This window comes from Melanotaenia boesemani, chromosome 5, assembly GCF_017639745.1.
Source record: "Melanotaenia boesemani isolate fMelBoe1 chromosome 5, fMelBoe1.pri, whole genome shotgun sequence".
NCBI classification, from domain to species: Eukaryota; Metazoa; Chordata; class Actinopteri; order Atheriniformes; family Melanotaeniidae; genus Melanotaenia; species Melanotaenia boesemani.
The window spans coordinates 38,673,117-38,693,284 of record NC_055686.1 but is presented as its reverse complement, the minus strand read 5'-3'; the positions used below and the strand labels follow the sequence as shown (position 1 = coordinate 38,693,284).

Sequence of the window (20,168 nt, the reverse complement as noted above, 5' to 3'; positions counted from 1 at the left end):
AAAAAGGACTGAAGAGCTGGTGAAGCTCTGTTACTAAACCCTGATCCACCTCACATTCTGCACCAGGACAGGCCTTGATGAATTATCCAGATCTCACTTCAGGCTGTTGGTGTTTATACAGAGGATGAAATTCAGCTCAGTGATGGGAACGTATTTGGGTCAGAATAATTTCAAGGATGTTTTCCATATTCTGATTTGTGAATTTATTTATTAATGCTAAAACTATTGGGGCGTGTTTGAAATGAAAATTTTCTGTTTCAGTTAGTGTTAAATGCATCCTTTTGATAAAGAAGTAAAGCCTTGTTACTGACCACTGACTGTCTAGCTCAACGAGGGTTGCATCTGAAACAATAATAATAATAATAGTCACACATGACATAACTATAGAACCATGAATCAATGCACAGCTACTCGTGAGGAATTAATAACACAAAATGCACTCACATGCGGGTGCTGATCCTCAAAAGAACATTGAAATTATAAAGGAAAGGAAGGACACTGAGCAAGCGCTCTGCCTGAAATGTGAGTGATCAGAATGCGGTCCTTTTACGTTGCCCAAGGAATTAATATTATATAATCTCACATTTCCACATTAACAGAATCTGCAATTTTCTGCCAGCATTCCTTCCTGGTTGTTGCTGCTGCAACAGTGTTGTTTCTGGCCTGGACAATGTTTGAATTCCTCATATTTTTGAAGTCTGCTCCTTCTCAGTAAAGTAGGCTGCTCTGCAGGGTTTTGCCGTGTTTGCGATTGGTCGGATGTTAGATACACCATCCCTTTATTGTGAGTGTGCATTGATCAAGATGGGAAAACCCTGGTTCATTTACTCAGTTGGTAGCCAGTTGTTGAGATTCTTTTACCTTTTTTGGCACCTTTGTTGCCTTAAAGGTTGGCAGCTGATCCTGTGTGACAGAGGCGAATTAAATAAAGGAGAGGGAGAGAAGAAACAGGCTGAAGGTGCTAATCAAGAGAGCAAAAAGTCAGACACAAGCACATTCGTTGTGAACTTTGTCATACGTTGTTTCCAAATATCCGGATTTCTTAGCAGCAGGTAGATATGGCAGGACGTAAAGGTGGATGTAGAGATAGAAAGTAGCCAGCTGGGCCAGATGTGATCTTCTTCCTCCTCTTCATCTTACCACCTGCTTTTTCTGTCAAGCTAACAAACTGGCAGCCCCTCAAGTTCAGAGTTCTGGATTCATACTGCCAATGTTTCCTCAGAAAAACACAAAGTATTGATGCATTTCTCAGTTTCTACAGTAAGAACACACTTCTTTGTCAGATCCCAAACCTAGCTCCTGCAGCTCCCACACTGGTCCTTTGGTACCAGCAAGTCTCCGCTTGGTTGTGCTTCAACCAAAGAGGTCAGCAGTCAACAAGTAACAATGGCTCTCAGATCAGAGCGGAACAGAGAAGGTCACTGTTGAGAATGAAATCATTTACAGAGCAGTCGCTCCTCACACGTTTGTATGCGAGTGATTATTTAGGCTGGAAGAAGAACAAAAAAAGAGGGACTCACACAGACGCCTCACATGCATTAAATAAACAACCTGCCTGTTTGGGTCCAGGTTGCAGGGCTTTCGGGTTTTGCTATTTTTTTTTTTTTTTTAACCTGTCTTGTCCAGCATCGTTGCAAACAGAATGATTGTCTGGCTGCTGTCTGGTGCTGGGCAATTTTACTCTATCAAGCAGGGATTTATACTACATGTATAAAGTCCCTCTTGATGACATGAAAAACTTTATTAAATCAGACTCTTAATGCTGGACTCGACCGGAGGGGACAGAGAGAGAGAGAGATAGAAAAGAAAGTAGAGAGAAGAGGGAGGGGAGAGAGAGGGACAGAAAGGGTGTGGGGAGTGCGGGTGGGGACTTAAAACATTATACAGAAAACCATGTAATCCATACTACTTGCAACATATATAGCTAAGATCATCCTGGCCAGTAGGTCATTACACAACTAGTTGATAATAGTAACAATAATAATAATCACAATAATAGTAATAATAATAATAGTAGTAGTAATAATAATAAGAGTAGGAGTAATAATAATAATAATAAGAACAGAAATAATAAAAAAAAAGAAAAAAAATATGATAATAGATATAAGTGAAACTGCTGTATTCAAGAACACGCGCAGAGAAACCTGTGTGGATATGCTGGAGAACTCGGCCACACGGCGCACGCAAAGACTGTGTGGAGACGTTCAGGAAGGAGTGACCATGCAGAGTGATCATGCAGATGCCACCTCACTTGAACAGAGGCCAGAGTCAGGCCAGCGGTCCCGAGACCCAGGCCACCAGCCCCCCCCGTAGGCTACAGATCCCGACCGGTCCACAGAGACGACCACTCGCCCGCCCAGGAAGGCAGCAGCAGGAGACCCCAGCAGGAGCCGCCCCGCGGACACAGGGCACCGGCCCCGGCAGGCCGAGGCCAGCAGTCCCCGACCCCCCCGGGCACCGGCCGCCCGGGACAGACAGGGCAGAGGGCCCAGGCCCAGGAGCGCAGGGACACCCCCCACCCCCACAGGCCAAGGGCCAGCACGCCACCCGGGGGGACCCGGCCCGCCCAGACGGCCACCGCCAGAGGCCAGCCCCACACCCCAGCGCCCAGCCGCACACCCCGAGAACCAGTCCTGCCCCCCCCCAGACCAACACACACAAACACACACACTCTCCTTCCACTCCTCCATTCATCCTCCCACACATACACCATCCAACCCTCACATACTCTGTTCTCCCACACACACACACCATCCTTCCACCATCCATCCTTCCACACACACACCATCCTTCCACCATCCATCCTCCCACACACTCACCATCCTTCCACCATACACTCTCCCACACCTACCCCATCCTCCCACACACACATCATCCCTCCACCACTCATCCTCCCACACATACACCATCCTCCACCTTCACACCTCCCACACACACACACACACACACACCATCCTTCCACTACCCATCCTCCCACACATACATCATTCTCCTACACATACACCGTCCTCCCTCTCCTACACCAAACATCCACCTTCACGTACCCCATCCTCCCACACACACACACACACCACCCCTCCATCACCCACTCTCCCAAACATACACCACTCCCCCAAACACACACCATCCTCCCTCCCATACACCATCCATCCTCCTGCACACACACCATTCTTCCACCATCCATCCTCCCACACACTCCCCATCCCTGCACCATACATTCTCCCACACATACCCCATCCTCCCCCACATACATCATCCCTCCACCATTCATCCTCCCACACCCACACCACCCCCCCTCCCACACACCACACATCCACCTCCACACACCCCACCCTCCCACACACAAACACCATCCCCCCACCACCATCCTCCCGCCACCCCACGCCGCGGGGGGACAGCCCCAGCCAGGAGGCGAGGAGACATGAACCAGGCCCCCACCCCCCCCACCCCGCCCCAGTCCCCCACCCCCCACCCCCAAAACAGCACCTTCCCCCCAGGGCCAGCAGCCAAACCCCCCGGGGCAGCCCGCCCACGCCCCGGGCCAACGCGACAGGCCACCCGGCCCGCCCCGCCCCCGGGCCATCCATGGAGACAGGGGCGCTTGAAGACCCCATCCCCCCTCCCTCCCCCACTAGTGAGGGAATATATTATGTGCTGTTTGCAATTAAAAAAAGAGGGTTAAAATTGGGGGGCAGTAACTGCATTGAGGAGGGGGTGGGGCCACCTGAGCAGTCCCACCCACCTGACCTTGCATGTTCCACCCCCCAAAACGTGTTTGTATGTTGCAAATGTTATTTGTGCTCAGTGACTAAGTGGAATTAAAAGCTGGGAGGCATGCTGCCGCTCGGCGAAGCAACGGGGCCACTATGATGACCCCCCTGCCCCGCCCAGCGCAACAAGCACACCCCCCACGGCCCTACCTGTGTATGTAGTGAAGAGTGGGGAGGGGAGGGGTCAGGAGATGTAGGTCCAGAGGGGGGTAAGCCTCCCCCCTGGAAGACGACCCGCCAGTGGCTTAGGGCGCCCCCGTCCCCCGCCGGCCCCGAAGGGCGTCACAGGCCCAGAGCAGGCACCCCAACCCAGGCACGCCACGAACCCCCCCAGGGGCCAGCCCCCAGCCCAAGGGGCCACTTTCCTCTTTCTGAGTGGGAGGGGGGCGAGGCGAAGGAAGGGAACCCCAGGCCCCCGCCCCCAACACCCAGCCAGGGCGCCCCCCAGAGGACATGTCCTAACCCCCTGCAAACGCACACACACTCTCACACACCTCTATACACCAACACCTCAATACGTGCACATACCTCCACACACACACGTCACGCACATACCTATAAACACACACACCGGTGCCCACATACACACACACTCTCATACCCCTCCATACACATACACCACTACACACACACTCACATACATACCTGCATATACACACAAGCACCTCCATACATACTCACGCCTCCACCCACTCCTTCACTCCTCCACACACACCTCGACCTCCACGTGCACACACTCATATATACATACCTTCACACACACCTACATCCCACATAGACCTCCACACACACACACGCACACACCCAGACCTTCATACACACCCACACACACATACAGCACACACGTCCCTCTACACCCACCCACACACCAGCATACCCACAGACACACACACACACACACACCCACACACAAACACACCCCCACCCAGGTTCCGGGGCTGCGACCAAGCACCAGGGCACGGACCAACCCCCGGCACGGCACATCAGGATGGGCCCAGCCCCCCCCAGCAGCGGCAGACCCCCCACCCCCAGGAGAGGGGGGAGACCCGACGCCCCAGAGCCCGGGGCCCCCACCCGGCCCACCCCGGGCCCGACCGGCCACCCGGCCAGGGGCCGACGGACACCGACCCAGGCACCCCGGCAGCCACCCCCCACCGCCACGAGGCAGCCCCACCCCGGGGCCCACCCAATGCCGCCCGCCCAGACCGGAACCCCCAGCCGACCCAGCAGCGGAGCAGCCTAGATCCCCACCCAGGAGACAACCGGAGACCTGAAGCCACCAGGGACCCCCCACCCACATCCGCCCCCATCCCAGCGAAGCCGCAATCCTCCACCTACATTAAGTGATGTAGCCAGTCACAGGGGACCAGAGGGAATGAAAGTCATCTGACTGGTTCCTGGAGGAGACAGACATTGTCTCAATGCTGATGTGATCTAACAGGAGATTTCTAAACTGCTGGATAGACAAATTATTCTTATCTTTCCAGTTCACAAGAATAGTTTTCTTTGCGATGCATAAGACTGCGAGGACCAAGTTTATGGAGTGTATTCCTATGTTAGTGTCACCCAGGTCGCCCAGTAGGCAAAGTGTGGGGTTTGTAGGAAACCTAGTTTTAAACCATTTTGAGAGATCTTCACACACCTTAATCCAGAACCTTTGGACAGGTGTGCAGGACCACAGCGCATGGATGTAGCTATCAGAGGTGTTCTCAGAGCAGTGTGGGCAGATATCTGATGGTGAAAGGCCCATCCTGAACATCCTGTGTCCTGTATAATGAGTTCTATGGAGAATTTTGAATTGTATTAGTTGTATATTTGAATTCTGAGTCATTTTAAACGTGTTTAAACATATTTGTGACCATCTTTTCTGATCAAAGTTATTAGATAAATCATCTTCCCATTTTGAAGTTGGGAGAGATATCCTGTCTTCTAGCTTTGCAAGTAATCTATATATTTTTGATAATAATTTTGGAGTATTATGATTCAGGAATTCTGCTATTCTGATAGGAAGCTGCAAGTCTAACTGTACAGGGGTATACTTCTTACATATAATTGATTTTAGTTGGTGGTACTCTAAGAATTTATTGCTGTTGATTCCATACTGTGAGACAATTGTGTTGAAAGATACAAAGTTTCCATTTTCTATTATCTGTCCTAACTGTTGTATTCCTTTAGTCTTCCATTGAGTGAAGTTTATCATCTTTTTGTTCTGCAGGATGTCAGGGTTGTTCCAGATGGGTGTAAGTCTACATGGAAAGAGGGAAGATCTGGTTATCTTACAGAATTCCCACCAAGCCATTAAGGAAAAACGGATGTTAAGGCTTTTAAAGCACTTATATGGTTTAATGGTTGAGCTGATGAACGGCAGGTCAGAGATGACTAAGTCCTCACACAAAGCCTGCTCCACATCTAGCCACGGCTCATCCAGATAACTGGGTTTGAGCCACTTGGAGATGTACTGCAGCCTGTTAGCTATAAAGTAGTTATTAAAGTTTGGTAGGTCCAGTCCTCCTCTATCTTTAGTCTGCTGTAAGGTTTTAAGACTGATACGTGACGGCTTGTTTTTCCAAAGAAACTTGGATATGAAAGAGTCCAGAGATTTAAACCAACTGGTGGAGGGTTTAGTGGGTATCATTGAAAATAAATAATTAACTTTAGGTAGAATCATCATCTTAATGGTGGCAACTCTCCCCATTAGTGAGATGGGTAAGCGCCTCCACCGTAAGAGATCATCTTCTATTGTTTTTAGTAGCTGAACATAGTTTAATTTTGTTAAATCTGATAATCTGGGGGAAATATTTATACCTAAATATCTAATGTTTCCTGTCTGTATTTTGATATTAGGGATGTTTTGTAGGTCACAGTTGATGGACATGGCTGTAGTCTTAGACCAGTTAATAGAATAATCAGATATTGATGAGAACTTATTAATAACTGTGATTGTCTCAGAGAGTGATGTTTGTGAGTTCTGAAGGAAGAGTAATACATCATCTGCATAAAGACTTATTTTATGTTCTATATTTTTGCCCTGGATTCCTTTAATTTCTGTATTTTGTCTAATAGCAGCTGCTAACGGCTCTATGAAAATGGCAAAAAGTGAGGGGGAGAGTGGACAGCCCTGTCTGGTGCCTCTCTGTAAGCGGAAGCTTGGAGAAGTTTGATCGTTGGTTTTCACACATGCATTTGGGTTATTATATAATATTTTAATCCACTCTATGAAAGAAGGTCCAAACCCAAATTTGTCTAGTGTTGCAAATAGAAACTTCCAGTTTACCCTGTCGAAGGCTTTTTCTGCATCTAGAGAAATGATTGTGGATTCTAGATTATGTAAAGTAGAGTAATCAATGAGGTTAATTAGTCTACGTGTGTTAGTAGATGAATGTCGACCTTTTATAAAACCTGTCTGGTCCGGATGTATTATAAGAGGGGTTATTTTTTCTATCCTTCTGGCAAGAGCTTTACTAATTATTTTCAGGTCTACATTTATTAAAGATATGGGACGGTAACTGGATGGAAGTGTGGGGTCTTTGCCTGGTTTTAGCAATAGTGTTATATTAGCTAAGTTCATATTTTGCGGTATTTTTTGTTTTTCCTGTATTTCTAACAACATATTATAAAATGTAGGAGCTAGCGTTGTCCAGAATTCCTTGTAAAATTCTGCTGAGTAACCATCTGGACCCGGGGCTTTATTGTTGGGCATATGTTGGAGAGCTTCGTGGAGTTCATCTACAGTAATAGGTGCATCTAAATTTATTTTATTTTCATTTTTTAGTTTTGGTAGATTAATGTTGTTTAAAAATTGTTCAATATGTTCATCTGTTGGATTAATCTGTGATTCATATAATGTTTTATAGAAGCTTCTAAACGTGTCATTTATCTTGTCTGGGTCATGGCTGATGTTTCCGTCTTGATCTTTAACAGAGGAGATTGTTGTTTTCTCCTTGTTTGTTTTTAGTTGATTTGCTAAAAACTTTCCAGATTTGTTACTATGTTCAAAGTTCTCCAAGTGAAGTCTTTGCACTAAAAACTGTGTTTTTTTTATCTATAATTTCTTTAAGCTGCAATTTAGTTTTCCTTATATTATTCATTGTGTGCTCTTCGGGGGAAATGCGGTAAGCCTCCTCCAATGATTTAATCCTGAGTTCTAATTCTAAAACTCTTGCTGTTTCCTTCTTCTTCTTATGTGAGGAGAAGGAAATTATTTTCCCTCGCATTACTGCTTTTCCTGCTTCCCAAAGGAGACACGCTGAAGTTTCAGGCATGTCATTTTTTTCTATATAAATTGACCATTCTTTTTTAAAATAATCAATAAACTCAGGATCTTTCAATAAAGAGGTGTTAAATCTCCAGCTTTTACCAATCGGTTTATTATTTTTGTTTCTCAGAGTGAATGAAACTGGTGCGTGATCGCTAACGCTGATTGGATGTATCTGAGTCTCTGAAATGTCGCCCATTAGTGAGTTACTATTTAATATATAATCTATTCTAGAGAAGGAGTGGTGAACTGAAGAGAAGAAGGTGTATTCTCTTAGTTTAGGATGGTGAGAGCGCCAAGCATCGCAAAGACCAAAATCCTTCATGTACTGTTTGATAGTTTCTGACGACTGCCAGACTCGATGACTGCCTGATGTGCTGCAGCGATCTTGTTCAGTCAAGACTACATTAAAATCACCAGCTAGCACTATTCTGTTATCTGAATAATTCTGGAGTGTAGCAAACAGGGAGTGGAAAAAGGAGGGATCATCTGCATTGGGGCCGTACACATTGGTAATACATAATTTGATATTACAAATAGATAATAAAGTTATCAGAAATCTGCCTTCCGGATCCACTACTGTGCTATCTATGTCAAAATTTAGTCTCTTATTAATAAGAGTAGCTACTCCTCTCTGCCTAGAATTATAACAGGCTGAGTAAACATGAGGAAACTGAGCTGTTTGAAGAAGATCTATGGTTGAGTTTGTTAAATGAGTCTCTTGTAGTAAGACAATGTCAGCCTGCAGCTCCTGTAATTTATTAAAGATCTTCAACCTCTTCTCCCTGGAACCGGCTCCATGTACATTCCAACAGACGATTTTTAACATGGTTATTGTGAACGGTTTAATGCTTCATGCGTGTTACTGACGCGTGTGTCTTTGTGCGCCCCTCTTGCGTGTTCGCGCGTGTTTGCATGCAGCCTGATTGCGCGCGTTTGTCCGTATGTTAAATGTCCGTATATGTACCTTAATGCGTGTTCTCTCATACATAAAACGCGAGTGTTTATATTTATCATGTATGGTGCGGCTGTGCGTCCTGACGGTTTTTGACCGGCCGCGTGCGCTGCTGATATTACGAGCTGGATTACAATTAACAGTGAAAGCGTGAAAGATAGTGAAAAGTGAGAAAAGTATTTGTGTGAAATATAAAAACAAAACAGAAAAAAATACATCGATCTAGATGTAGAGGCTGTGGTGAGACGAGCAGTGTGTTCTACTGTCAGTGATCTATAATGGCGAGTTAAGAGTGATCATTTGGAGAGATTGACATACAGCACCTGGGATCAGAAGAGCCACGGAGTGACGTCCGGGTCGCGGTACAGTTGTCCATTAATAAACAGTTTATCCACCGCGATGACAGCGCGAGCGCCATTAGCCATAGATTTCCTTCTGATGGGAAACAGGACTCTCCGTCGGTCCAGAATCTCTCTCGGATATTGGTCGTTTACTCCGAAGTTGGTCCCCTTCAGTTCCCGGCCCTGGTTCTTCACCTGCTCCTTCTGTTTGAAGCTGACGAACTTCGCTACGATGGGTCTTGGTCTGCTGGACCCGGGTTTCCTCCCGCCGAGCCGATGGACTCTGTGAAAGGAGATGTTTTTCACCGTTTCCTCCGGGAGCTTCAGGTGGGTTTTGATGAAGTTTTTCACCGTGGTCTCGGGGTCCTCCTCCGTCTGCTCTGGAATCCCTGCAAATACCAGGTTCTCTCTCATGCTCCGCGCCTGCAGATCGATCACCGTTTCCTTGATCTTCTTATTTTCATCTGAGAGACGGGTCAAGCCCTCGGTGAGGGATTTTACCGTCTCTCTGAGACCGGCATTTTCTGCAGCCAGACTTTCCACCTGCTTCTGGCTGAATTCTAATGATTCACGTAGCGCCTGGAACTCTTTGTGGAGAATTTCTACCAGACTCAAACGCGCATCAAAACTACTGAGTTTCTTATCTATGGAGATCAGAACATCTGTTGAGTCGTTCCCCGGTGGTGAAATAGCTCCAGGTGAATCCTCATTTCGCTGTCTCTTGGATTTAGATGAGGTGGAGGGGGTGGAGGTGTTGTTTGGTTTCCCCATGACGATTCTGTCGTAACAACGATCTATAAAATCTGTCAGGCTGGCCAAATCCTCCCCGCTGTGCTCCAGAGTGTACCTTTTAAAGACACTATAGTCCTACTTTAAAGAATATTTTGATTAAGTTGGCACAAAATACAATCGATTGAAAGTATAAATGTTTGGGCGCCTAGTTTGAATCTGCCGTCTCCCCCGGAACTACGTCACCTACAGCATTAGCGTCACTTACCTGCCACCAGCGCTCACTTACCTGCCCGACAAGACAAGCTTGTTGCAGAGCCTGTCGGGTTATGCTAAACATCCCAGATGGCCTTGTGTTGGGTATGGAAGCTTGCGGTCTCTGAACATGAGGTTCAGCATAAAGGTTTCTTTCAAGCACAAATTCTTTAAAACTTTGAAGAATCTACTCTATTATGAGATTACTTAGAATCCTTTGCTTGGACTGTCCTCATCGTTTGGGGTATGGTGAATGTGCAAACGAACTGATTCGGATCAAAGAAGCGGACTCGATCCGCCTACAAATGTGAATCTCGGTTCATTTTCAAGTGGACCAAATACTGGAAGAAGACAACAAGCCAAAGTGCATTCAGTGCACAACATTGTGTAGACACAACCAAAGCATATGCACATGTGGGTGAGTGTTGGACATGGACAAACTCTGTAAAAGTTCTGATAGAAATATGGTCACACAAAAACCGCTAGGATCTGATCTGATCAGCATATCCTGCATCATCAGAAGAAAACGAGTTTTCTTCTTTCTTGGGTGTCTTGTCTGCTCCTTATACTTTATGTAGCGCCGCCTCTGGCAGGGAGTTAAATACGTAGTTTAAAAGGTCTGATTTGTCTGAGTGGTGCAGTGTGAATGCAGACTTGGTCCGGAAGAATGCTGCACCCCCCAGACTGAATAGAGTCCCCAGTCATTCAGAGTCTAGCGAGCTATCCTGGTGTGGATGCACCTTAAGTGTCTGGCAAGGTAGTTGTGCACAGACAGACATCCTCAAACCAGCGATATTAAGCAGAGTGGGACAAAACTGCACATCATCCTGTAAGAGACTAATGGCATAAAGAAAATGATTACTTCGTTATTGCTGCTAGAAGTGGTTTTACAAGCTGATTCCAGAAGTTTGTCACTCAAACGTCTGAGTGAAAACATGGGACCGCATTCTTTCTTTTAAACTTATCCTCAGATTAAAACTTGGAAAAAGGGGGTACTTACATTTCTGCATGAATGTTTATGTAATTCCAATGGGCACATGTATTAAATCAAAACTGTAGGTGAATGTACGAAAGTCTAAATGTACGTTAATGTAATGGAGTCCAGACACAAAAGTCATGAAGCCTAAATAAATAATATTCCTCAACCCTTATGCCCGTCTGGGAAACTTGTATAGTTGTGAGGTGCATTCATTGAGATAATTTTGGCAGATTGTTCCCTTGCTATAAAATTTGGAATGGATGTGTTTTTCAATAAATTTTGGAATTCTTGAGTTTTATCCATATCCACTGTATTTTGACTGTGAACTGTTTTTTTTGGGGGGGCTGTTAACTACAAGATTTGTGCCATAGACAGAATGGTGTTTAATTTTTTACCCCATGCTTTAAATCAAAGTTAAAAAATGTGCCTGTAATTTCCAATTTCTCTGCAGGAACTGAAGTTTTGTAAGAATAAAATCAAATCACAAAGTTGCTCCATTTTAGCCCCTCCCACTGACGTCCGTGCTGATCTTTAGCAATGAATCGACTTCATTGTATAATTAATGGCTGCAAAAGATTTAAAATATGTATTTTTTCTAGCTGAATTGTTTTGACGTGTCTTTAGAAAGGACCTCTTTTAGTCAGAGTGGTTGCAGTAAGTGTGCAACCAGACACTGAAATCTCCTTCTGAAAGTCTTGTAAACTAATAGAAAAACTATTTTTTATTCCCTGGCCATGGCGGGTTGAAATCAGTATTTTCATCATGTTTTGAAGGTAAGACATCAAAAGTTATGTTTTCCATTAAAGTCTAGTTGAATTATCTATTTCATCTGGTTTCCAGCAACAACCTCATAATAGCCTCATAATATACACTAGAATACACACAATACACACTTCTCAGAGCCCTATGAAAGGAAAGTTCTGCTCGGCCCCCGTTAACGTCTGCGAGGGCAGAATGACGTCACTTTGTTCTGGTGACCTCGAGAGCAGAGCGCTGAGAGAGCTGTTAGTCGGTCAGACTAATGGTGGAGCTGAAGTTGAGAACGTGAGGATTTCTTTCTGTCTTTCGTGGTCAGAGTTCCTGTTTGTGGCGTACCAGAGCAAAGGGGTTGTGCTGTAGACCACGTACAGACTGCAGAGATGAGTGAAAGGGGACTAGTGTGTGGATTCTTACAAATTGTCCAGATAAAGAGACACTCATGTTTCTCAGCTCTTCTACTCATGATCACTCGTCTCATTCCCATGTGCTCCCCCCCAGTTTATCCCCATCTTCCATCTCTGTGTGCCACAATTGTCCCAGTAGCCTTGAGTCGTCTTTCTCCCCCAGGTCTGGAAACAGTGGCATCTAATGCTTTCCACTCTGCCTGATTAAGTCGGCACATGTACCCTCCTTCTATTATCACTGGCACACATGTGAGCGTCCCCACAGACCTAATCAGTTCTTCTCTCACCACTCCAGACCTGATGAAAAAACATGAGGCATGATTAAAAAAATAAAGCGAGATGGGCAGATAGGAGACAAACAGGAAAAGGCAGAAATAAATGGAAAGATAGTGGAGGAAAAGAAAGCAAGTAATTCATTAACAAACCCACGAGTTGTGCTGTTCCAGCTCAAGGCCATTGATTGTTTCTGGTCATAATGATTCAGGAAGGTTTGCAAAAAGGAAAGGTGATGTCAAAAGCCAGCGCACGGCAGCTGATGCATTCACGTTGCTGGGACATTTGAAACCCAAATAGACTCCGTTAGCCACTAAACGCTCCAGTTGGCTGTCATTCACACCTCTAAATGCCGCTAAATGGATGGCTCGTGCTGTACTTCACCTTTGTATTACATCACTTTGCTCCCATTTGTATTGACTAAAAAGCCAACCCCCTGTTGTGTGTGTGTTTTAAGTGTGTGTGGATGAATGATTTCAAACAATGCAGGGCTGGAAATCTGCTGCGTTTTGCTGCTGTGTGTGTGGGTGAGTGCTTGTAGAAGATGATATATCGAGCGAGTGAAGTAAAGGACGACAGCGCACGCTTCAGAATAAGAGTGCACACCTGCACGTGCTCAGTTATACAGGCCAACACTTGATCATGAAGATGAAATCTTCTGTCGGGAGTCTCCCTGCCTCAGTCCTCCAGTAGTCTATTGAGAGGCGGTTTCCGTAGTTACCAGGTGCGAGAGCCGGCAGCTCATAATGTCCTGTGGTGATGAACAAAGGATGGGGAAAGAGGGGGTGGATAAGAAGGAACAGGAATATAAGGGATGGAGGAGACCAGAGAAATGAAACCACCGAAAAAGAAAACCCCTGATATTTGATGTGAATGATCAATTTAGCCGTCTGTATTGATGTTTGTGCTCGAGAGGCTCCCCGTGTTAGTTCCATGTGGTGAGAGGAGACACTGAATCTTTATAATAAGCTAGAGGACCCGAACACACGATGGTTCAAATCGATCTCCATTAAAGTGGAGAGCAGTGAAGAGCAGCCAAGCTGTTAGTCTCTGCTCACATAGTATCGGGCACCTTTGAGATAAAGTGAAAATTGAAGAGATTTTTATGCATTAGATGCACATTGATGCACTATAAGCTATCCTTTTATTTCTGTGTGCAAAAAAAGACATTTTTTTTCTTCTCTAAAATGGAAACTTAGCTAATTGTGAGCCTGTTTAGGTGTCCTGAGCAAGTAGATGGGGACATGGCAGTGTTCTTCACTTCCAGCTATCAGGTCGTTGTACAATATGTACATAAAGTCACCACTTTATCAGTTAACCAGATCTGTAGGTACAACGTAGTATCGTCCAAAACTAAAGCTCCACCATTTATACATTTTACATTCATTCATTCTCTGAACCGCTTAGTCTTAGATTTTATGGGTGGAAACACTTTTGATTTGACTCTTAAAATGTTGTCCTACTTTTTATCTGACTTCCCCAAATATTTGAAGTTCACTCTGATCACAAGGATTTAAGATTTTTTCTCTTTTAAACCACATTTCTTCTTTGAAGTTGACTGATGGTCACATGTTGAACAGCTCTTAACCCAACTCAAGTCATTTCAGCCATTCCCTTTTTTATTACACACACACACACACACACACACACACACACACACACACACACAAAAAAAAAAAAAAACGACAGGATATGTCTGCAACATGCTTTTTAAGAAAAGGGAAGCTGCTTTACTGCATCTGAGGTTAAATAAGTTTTAGTTCCAGTTCAAACGTATTAATCACATCGGTACTTTTTAAAGGAGCCTCTCACGTGTCAGCTTAGGTAAATCCAGGTGTTTAATGTTTTTAAAGGCCAGACAGGCGATGTTTTATAAGAGGGGTCAGAACAATTCATATAATTTTTTCTGCTTCCCGTTTCCTGGCTTCACATAGTAAAATGTCATTGTGTACACTTGTAGGTGTGAAGCGAGGGTTCCTGATTAGAAAGTAGTGCCAGGCTTTCCATGTGTTAAACTCTGAATGTCAGCGAAACTTGCAGTGTTTACTGTTACAGCGCATGCTGTGTAAGACTTGTTTACTTGTCAGTACCGCGACATAATATCACCATACTGAGTTCCTGTTTCTGGTGTCTGTATGTTTTTCTCCACACACTCTGAATGAAGGACACCTGAGCTTCTCAGGAGAAGAAAGAGAAGGTTAGGAGAAGGTTAGGACAAAGCCCTGCAGCTGACATGAGCCCTGTCTTCTTTATTCAGCTAAAAATTGCAGGCTGTTTGTCTGTGCTGTCTACATTATTAAAGATGTACATACATACATCTTCGTGTATTCAGGTGTGAAAATGAATTTGCTCTTGTTCTCAGGGTCGTTTCTTTGTGTTCCCTGGTGTGTGACGCTCTGTTGTCTTTCTGTGTTGTCTAGATCTGATCCACTGCACCAATGAGATGAACGTGAACATTCCCCAGCTGGCAGACACGCTGTTTGAGCGTACAACCAACTCCAGCTGGGTGGTGGTCTTCAAAGCCCTTATTACCACCCACCACCTCATGATGTACGGCAACGAGGTAGGAGGCGTGTGCACACACACATGCACCAACAAAAAACCTGCCACTAGGCAATCAATGCAGGATCCATCAATAAGTGATCTTATTACTTATCCCTGTCTGGCACACATGCACATAAATACAAATACACACGTTTGAATATTTTATTCATGCCTACATACCCATGATGATCAACAGTGAGAGTGTGATTGATGCTTACGAGATGCAAACAGCATGCAAACTACTGAGGATGTATATGTGTTGGACACAAGGCCTGGATGATTGAAATAGCTGTGGAGTGCAGAGAAATTAATTGGCTCAGTGTGAGCTGGAGGCAAGATGGCAGACAAAGATGGAAGCAAATGAATAATCAAATAAATTAGCTGAACGAAAACAGGCTTGCAAGCTGAAAGAATTACAATCTCTTTGTGGATTCGCAGACATTCAAAGACGATCTGACATGAAAACTCAAGTTCATCTTCTGGAGGACATTATTACAAGTTCAGATCAAGACCCGCGTCAGCACATCGGTTCACTTTATAAGCAAGAAGCTCAACTTCTGAAAGGCGACCAGAGATTTGTAGTTTAAATCTCTTAGATTTATTAACCACTAAGCAGACAAGCAGTGTGCTTTGTTCTTCTAATAAACCCTCCTGCTTTGCGTTTATATTGATCCTTTAGTTTGCAGACTGTTAATAATTCATCGCTCATTCCTCTTAAAACATAACTGATTTAACACAATGCATTTTACATGAACGTGTACTTTGATATTCAGATGGCTCCAACTCTTTGGTGCTTGCTGTATTGTTGTAGCAGATAGTGCATATGTGATGAAAACAGCGGCTCAAGCTCAGTGCAGTACGGTGCTGATTTCTGAATTATTTCCAGACTAAAGCTGTGATTACTATTAAAACATTTCTATGATTTTTAACAAGAAACTTTCTTGCGTTTTTAGGGCAACCTCTTAATTCCTGTCCCCCCCCTCAAAGGTTTAGCACTGTGGCTACATGAAGCCACCGCTAGCAGCCAGTTAGCGTAACGTATACTTACAGATGTTAAGGTACTGGTTAGGTCATCATTTCTTTCTTTTTCCCTAAAGCTAAATTGGCTTCATTGGCAGATTTTTTATGTCTGTTGGGAAAACCTCATTTTTTTTTGTGTCCCTAAAAGGGTAAGCTATCAAGTTGTTGGTTTTGACAGGTATGGATCATACAGATAGTTTTGTCTGTGTAGATATATAGATGTCTAATGGTGGCTGAGTTCTCACCTGCTCTACCAAAACCATTTCCTCCTTTACACTAAATTTTTACTTAGGGGGACTATCCACATGTAGCAAAGATGCTACATAAATAAACTGGTTTATAGAAGCCGTCACATTTTTGCTATTTACAGTTTCTGTGGAAAGGTGTGTGTGGTGATTTGTTTTTTAAAATGTGTAAAGAAATAAGAAAATGCTTTAAAAAAGTGGAAAATAAAAATAAAGATGGGCATGGAAACACTTTATCCTGCATCTTCCCAGATGTTCAGAGATGAAAGTGATTCCTGAAGAAGCGTAGTGTGACATTCACCACAGCTCTCATTGTTGTTTCCAGTTAGTGCAGCTGCTACTTCAGCTAAAATACAAGCACAACCAGCATGACCTAAACCACCACTCTGCACACACCACACTGCCTTTTCCTTTGCTTGACACCTGCTGCATGTTTAGGCGAATATCCTGTAAGAAGGATTTCATATCTCCCAAACTGAACCAATGCTTTAGGTAAGAAGTACAAGTTTTAAAGAAGGGGAGTGAAAGCTCACTTTTTGGGGGGAAACAAGGAGCTTTAGTCAATCAAGGTAGCTTCTAATTATACAATTGAGGCTACCAGAGGCGGTGAGGATGTATGCTAAAAAAATGTGTTTCCATTTCAGTTTTTTGCAAAATAAAATCTATTTCTAAAATTTCAACAAGGTACATTTGCAGGTGTTCTTGTCCCCTTTCAGGATGAAGGAGATTTCTAATTCCTTGTAGCTCTTTGCTATCAAGGATGGCGGTTATATTTTTCTCTTTAATATTTGTAAAAAGATTTCCGTCTCCTCTTCCGTGCATACATGCTGGGCCATCTTTACTTTACATGAACTGGTCAGGTGACTCTACATCACTTCCAGTGACGTGTGAATGCAACAGAAGTGTTTCCAGTACACTTTGCTGTACACTTCTATATCCTCACGTCTGAAAAAGCCACCTCATGAGAGTGTAAGAGCTTTTCAAAAATGTTTGAGAGGTTTTTTGTAATGTAGGTGTTTCTTATTGAAATATTTAGGTTTTGTGCGATGCTAGAGGTAATGGAAACACAGCCACTAAGTTGTATTATCATTTTAGGCTGCCAGCAGCTACTGGTTGGTGCTCAAATGGAGGCTTTGCTTTCTCAGCTGTCAGAGCTCAGTGCTATGAGTGTTAGCAGAGCTCATCTAAAAAGCTTAATGTATCAGTGCCGTTTTGCCTTCAGTCTACTGTTTAACTATAAAATATAATGGTATGTGTCCTTTGTTTTTCCCCAAACTGCCTTGTTGAGTGAGATATGCCTGTGTGATAAACAGCGGATGTTATTCAGTGCAGCTTGGGCTGTAAAAAACAAAGCTACCAACATTTCTCTTTCCTCTAATTAAAGGGCACTAATTGTGATCTAAGAATAGAAGGGTAACTTTGCTCAGGAACAGATGAAATGTACTATAAACATTGCATACTTGTACATCACAGAGTTAACCCACCAGTTTTTACACAAACACACACACTGACACACCTCCCTGTAGCGCATTCCTTTTAATTTCCGTTATTTTGGGGAAGCATAGCTTCCCTGTTTATCCAGTTTCGACATTACGTAACTCTTCCGTTTGGTTCTGCATTGTTTAATGCGTTAACATAAATTTCCTCTGAAAAGAGGAAGAGTCGGGTGTGAGATCACTCTGATCGTCGGTCACACAAAAGAAGCCTCTAAACCCACGGATAACAACATGAGTTGTTTTTCTCAGCGCGGTGGATCAGTCAGTCTGTTAGGTTGGTGTTATACATGCACTTGAGACGATGTGGCTCTTTATGGTAAAACCCTTCCTATGCAGCTAACAGGGACTTAATCAGGTGACTCAATCCTTGAAAAGTTGCACAATCTGTGGAATTTTCTTCAGTGTTTGATGAATCGAGTCACGTTAAGTAGGTCACTGCAGAGCAGCGGGAGGTAGCTAAGGTGTTAACTGTGGGCTGATTTATCAGTTGTTTCAGCAGATTGCACCTTTTTTGATGCTGATGTCTCAACTAGAGCGGCATCACAATGATTCCACTGCAAGTTCTTTGCATGGCTTTAGTATTGGACAACAGGTGTGCTGTTAAAGCTGATCATTACTGAATATTTTAATCAGCTGAAGCTGTGAGCAGAAAATGTACATAGTGTAATTTTATAATCGGCCACGCAAAGCATTGATAATACAAATACAGTGGATATTTAAAATGCAATTTCTTATGCCAGCATGCTGCTGCTTGCTGCTAATTAAATGTAGAAACAAAGAGTGCAGTTAATTGAAAATCTCATAACACCAGCACACAAACAGTGGCTCATGGTTGTAGCATCTCAGTTTCAGCCCCAGAGAGTGATGATGCAGGCCATAGTAGAACGGCAGCATGTACTCATGCACATGCATTTATCAGGCCTGTCAGGACAGCGATGCCGACCAAGGCTCAGGGGGCCAGGTGTCCATGCTCCCTCGCGGCCGTCCCATCCATTACAGCCAGAGCTGAGAGGAATCTGGCTGTAAAGTTCAGGGATTATAACTGAATTTATTTAGTCGCTAACAAACTTCTGCTCCCTCTTCAGCCCAGTAGTTCACAGTAATAACAGATTAGCTGCTGGTTTGCCTCAAACTAACTTCAATACGAGAAAAGGAGACGAACACCAACGAAGAAGACGACAGCCAATGTGTGTGTGAGCGGGAACGAACAACCACTGTGATTGGCTAATGTGTGGAAAGAGGCGGGTCTTTGGGGGAATTTATTATTCCTCAGTGTTGCCAGCGTAGCAACTTTGTGGTTGTATTTAGCGAGTTTTCAGACCCTCTATTGAGTTTTTCTGGTGTTATTGGAGACTTTTGGAGACGGAGGTGAATGAAGGGAGTTTATCTTCCCAACGAGGAGCGGTGCTGGTCAGACCCTCTCATACGAGGCTTGGTCTTCTCGCAGCAGCAGCTGCTGCATTCAGACGACGTTCACCTCTGTTTCATGACCAGGCTGGAAATGAAACGTAGAAGCTGCTGCTGGAGGATCCTGCTGGTTTACCGTCACAGTAACATCTGTTAATGAAGAGTGTGGAGGAAATATTTAAACAGTTAAAAAAAAAAAACTCCTAATTAAAAAACAAAAGACACTTAAAAAACTGAACTAAAAATAAAGAAAATATTGACAATTATCTATTTATTGCTGTTCTAAACATTTTTAGGTTGTCTTTTTTTTTTTAAATCAATTTTTGCCTTCCCCACTACATCCCTCTTTACGGCAGCGTCCATTACAACTATATGTACCAGGCTGATTATGCTAATTAGCGACTTCTAGCTACTTCTAAGACAGCCAATAGCTGCTGTTCTTACTGAGGAGTGGGAACAGCGGCTGGAGGACCATCAGTCCCTGAAGCTGTTTATTACCAGGAACTACATGGACCAGTCGTACCAGGTCCTGTGGGGGATGACGGGGACAAAGATGCCGTTCTGCTTCAACGACGAAGTGAATCAAATCTGATTTGATTTGGCGAGTTCTGTGGCTACTTGTTTTGTAGTGGTGCGGCCAGTAAGATGTTTGTTTTTTTTCTTATATCAACTGCTGCACAAAAAATGTGAGAGGTAAACGTAGTAATTTCTGAATTTATTGTTAAATATTTATCAC

At 44.1% G+C, this 20,168-nt stretch overlaps 1 protein-coding gene across 1 annotated transcript in view; it reads left to right on the top strand.

The window, feature by feature from the left end:
• The window catches only part of si:ch211-200p22.4 (phosphatidylinositol-binding clathrin assembly protein), a 98,625-nt gene that overhangs the window by 15,934 nt on the left and 62,523 nt on the right, over positions 1-20,168 (top strand). Inside the window, 1 exon segment of the mRNA XM_041985563.1 lies at positions 15,141-15,283. Within this exon segment, the coding sequence (XP_041841497.1) occupies positions 15,141-15,283 (143 nt within the window).